The sequence below is a fragment of the Corvus brachyrhynchos genome, unplaced genomic scaffold, assembly GCF_000691975.1.
Source record: "Corvus brachyrhynchos isolate BGI_N302 unplaced genomic scaffold, ASM69197v1 scaffold617, whole genome shotgun sequence".
Taxonomy (NCBI): Eukaryota; Metazoa; Chordata; class Aves; order Passeriformes; family Corvidae; genus Corvus; species Corvus brachyrhynchos.
This window is the reverse complement of record NW_008239062.1, coordinates 89,525-91,874: the sequence shown is the minus strand read 5'-3', so window position 1 is coordinate 91,874 and position 2,350 is coordinate 89,525. Positions and strand designations below refer to the sequence as shown.

The window sequence follows — 2,350 nt, the reverse complement described above, 5'->3', positions numbered from 1 at the left end:
CTGCCCGCGCCCCTCCCGGGGCGGGGGGAGCCACAGCTCCTCTGGGAATTCCATCCCAGCCCCTCCCCACCCTCATTCCTTCCCAAAATCCCATCAAATCCTCCTCTCTGCCACTCTGACCACATTCCCTGTGTCCTGTCCCTCCATCCCTTGTCCCAATCCCTCTCCAAGCTCCCTGGGAGCCCCTTTAGGCTCTGGAAAAGGGCTCAGAGATGTGATTTTTTGGGAACAAACCGGGCACCAACCTCGTCGGCCCCGAAGGGTTTGGGTTTGAGGGCGGGCACGTGAACCTCCTCGTATCCCTTGCGCTGCCTCCGGAAGGATCCGTCCGGGAGCTGGCACCGCTTGTTGGCCATGAAGTGACTACCCTGGGCGAACACCAGATCCTCCAAATCCAGCACCTGCCTGGGAGCCAGCGCCTGGAAACCACGGGAAAAGGGAAAAGGGTTTGGGAATCATCCTGGGGTGCAAACGCATGGAGAGGATCAAAGGGAAAGCTGCTGCATCCAGGTGGGAATCCACTTTTCCTGAGCACATCTGTGGGATGTCACTTCAAAAACCCTTTTTGGCCTGGCTGGGGGTGTTCTGGGAGCAGATCCAAGGATTTTACCTCTCCTCCCTGGTCCAGATCCATGGATTCCAGGTCTGTGTCCATGCGGGACTGCCGCACGCGCTCCCGCCGGGAGCGTTCTTCCTGTGGGGAAAAATCGGGATTCAGGCCTAGGGAAGGGGGTCAGCCTCCTCCAAGGGCTGCCAGCTGCTCCTGTTCCCCCAATTCCCTCAGGAAAAGGCATCCAGGAACCAGGAATAACCATTTTTATAAACCAGGAAGAACCACTTTTGGCGGGAAAACCAAGTTTCCCCACATAAACGTGGCTCCTGTCAGGAGCGTTCCTCCTGTGGGGAAATATTGGGAATCAGGCCCAAGGAAGGGGCTCAGCCTCATCTAAGGTGCTCCAGTTCCCTCAATTCCTTCGGGAATGGGCATCCAGAAACCAGGAAGAACCATTTTTGGTGGGAAAACTGAATTTCCCCACATGAATGTGGTTCCCGTCAGGAGCGTTCTTCCTGTGGGGAAACATCGGGATTCAGCTCCAGGGAAATTTTTTCCGGGGAAAGAGCTCAGCCTCCTCCAAGGGCTGCCAGCTGCTCCTGTTCCCCCAATTCCCTCAGGAAAAAGCATCCAGGAACCAGGAACAACCATTTTTATAAACCAGGAAGAACCCTTTTTGGTGGGAAAAACCTAATTTCTCCACACAAATGTGGTTCCAGTCAGGAGTGTTCCTCCGGTGGGGAAATACTGGGAATCAGGCCCAAGGAAGGAGCTCAGCCTCCTCCCAGGGCTGCCAGCTGCTTCTGTTCCCCCAATTCCCTCAGGAAAAGGCATCCAGAAACCAGGAATAACCATCTTTATAAACCAGGAATAACCCTTTTTGGCAGGAAAACCGAATTTCCCCACACAAGATGTGACATCCAGGGGAAGGGAAGGAGGGAAAACACAGCCAGGAGCTCCTCAATCCCACAGCCCCCAAAAACTGGGATAACCAACACAGCCGGTAGGGTTTTCCAGCAGAAATGGGGTGTTAATCCCTAAAAAACAACCCCAAAATCAGCTATGGAAGTGCAAATCCTGAGAGAAGCAGAGGTGACACCCAGGGTGGCACCGAAACCAGTTAAAACCAGTTCAAAACTGGGAAAATCGCTGAGGGGAGAGGGAAAACACATCCAGGAGCTCCTCAATCCCACAGACCCCAAACTGGGAAAACTGCCGGAAGGAAAAAGGGAAAACACATCCAGGAGCTCCTCAATCCCACAGACCGGGATAACCAACACACCCAGGGGGGTCTGAAACCAGTTCAAACCAGTTTCAAACTGGGAAAGTTGCTGATCTGACCCTTTTTTCCTGGGAAAGGGGAAGTGGTGACGGGAGCGGCGCTTCCCACGGATTTGGGGGATTCTGGCAGCTCCTGTTTCCCACCCAAAGCAGGATCCCACACATCCCACAGATCCCACAGCTTCCTGACCCGGATCAGATCCTCTTTTTCTGTCTCGTGCAGCTGGTAGAGGAATTTGGAGAGCTCGGGATCGGCTTCCATCTTCCCCATGATCCGCTCCTTCTCCGCCTCGCTCTGGGCGCTGGCCAGCAAAGTGCAGTACAGGACTGGGAGAAAACGGGGGGAAAACCAGGGAAAAATGGATCAAAACCAGCTGGAATCCCGTTGGAAAAGCGGGAAAAGGGAAAGGAACTCACTCATCATCCGGTGCTGCCTCAGGACCTTGATGAAGTCGAAGGTGTTGAAGCCCAGCAGCAGCACCAGCTGGTTCTCACATTCCCGGTCGTCGCTGGCGG

The 2,350-nt window shown here is 54.6% G+C and overlaps 1 protein-coding gene across 1 annotated transcript in view; it reads right to left on the bottom strand.

Moving 5' to 3' along the window:
• SNRNP200 (small nuclear ribonucleoprotein U5 subunit 200) overlaps positions 1-2,350 on the bottom strand; it is a gene marked incomplete at its 5' end in the record, with an annotated part of 78,572 nt that overhangs the window by 61,479 nt on the left and 14,743 nt on the right. The window contains 4 exon segments of the mRNA XM_017739196.1: positions 246-419; positions 611-694; positions 2,025-2,161; positions 2,252-2,350. Of these exon segments, the coding sequence (XP_017594685.1) occupies positions 246-419; positions 611-694; positions 2,025-2,161; positions 2,252-2,350 (494 nt within the window).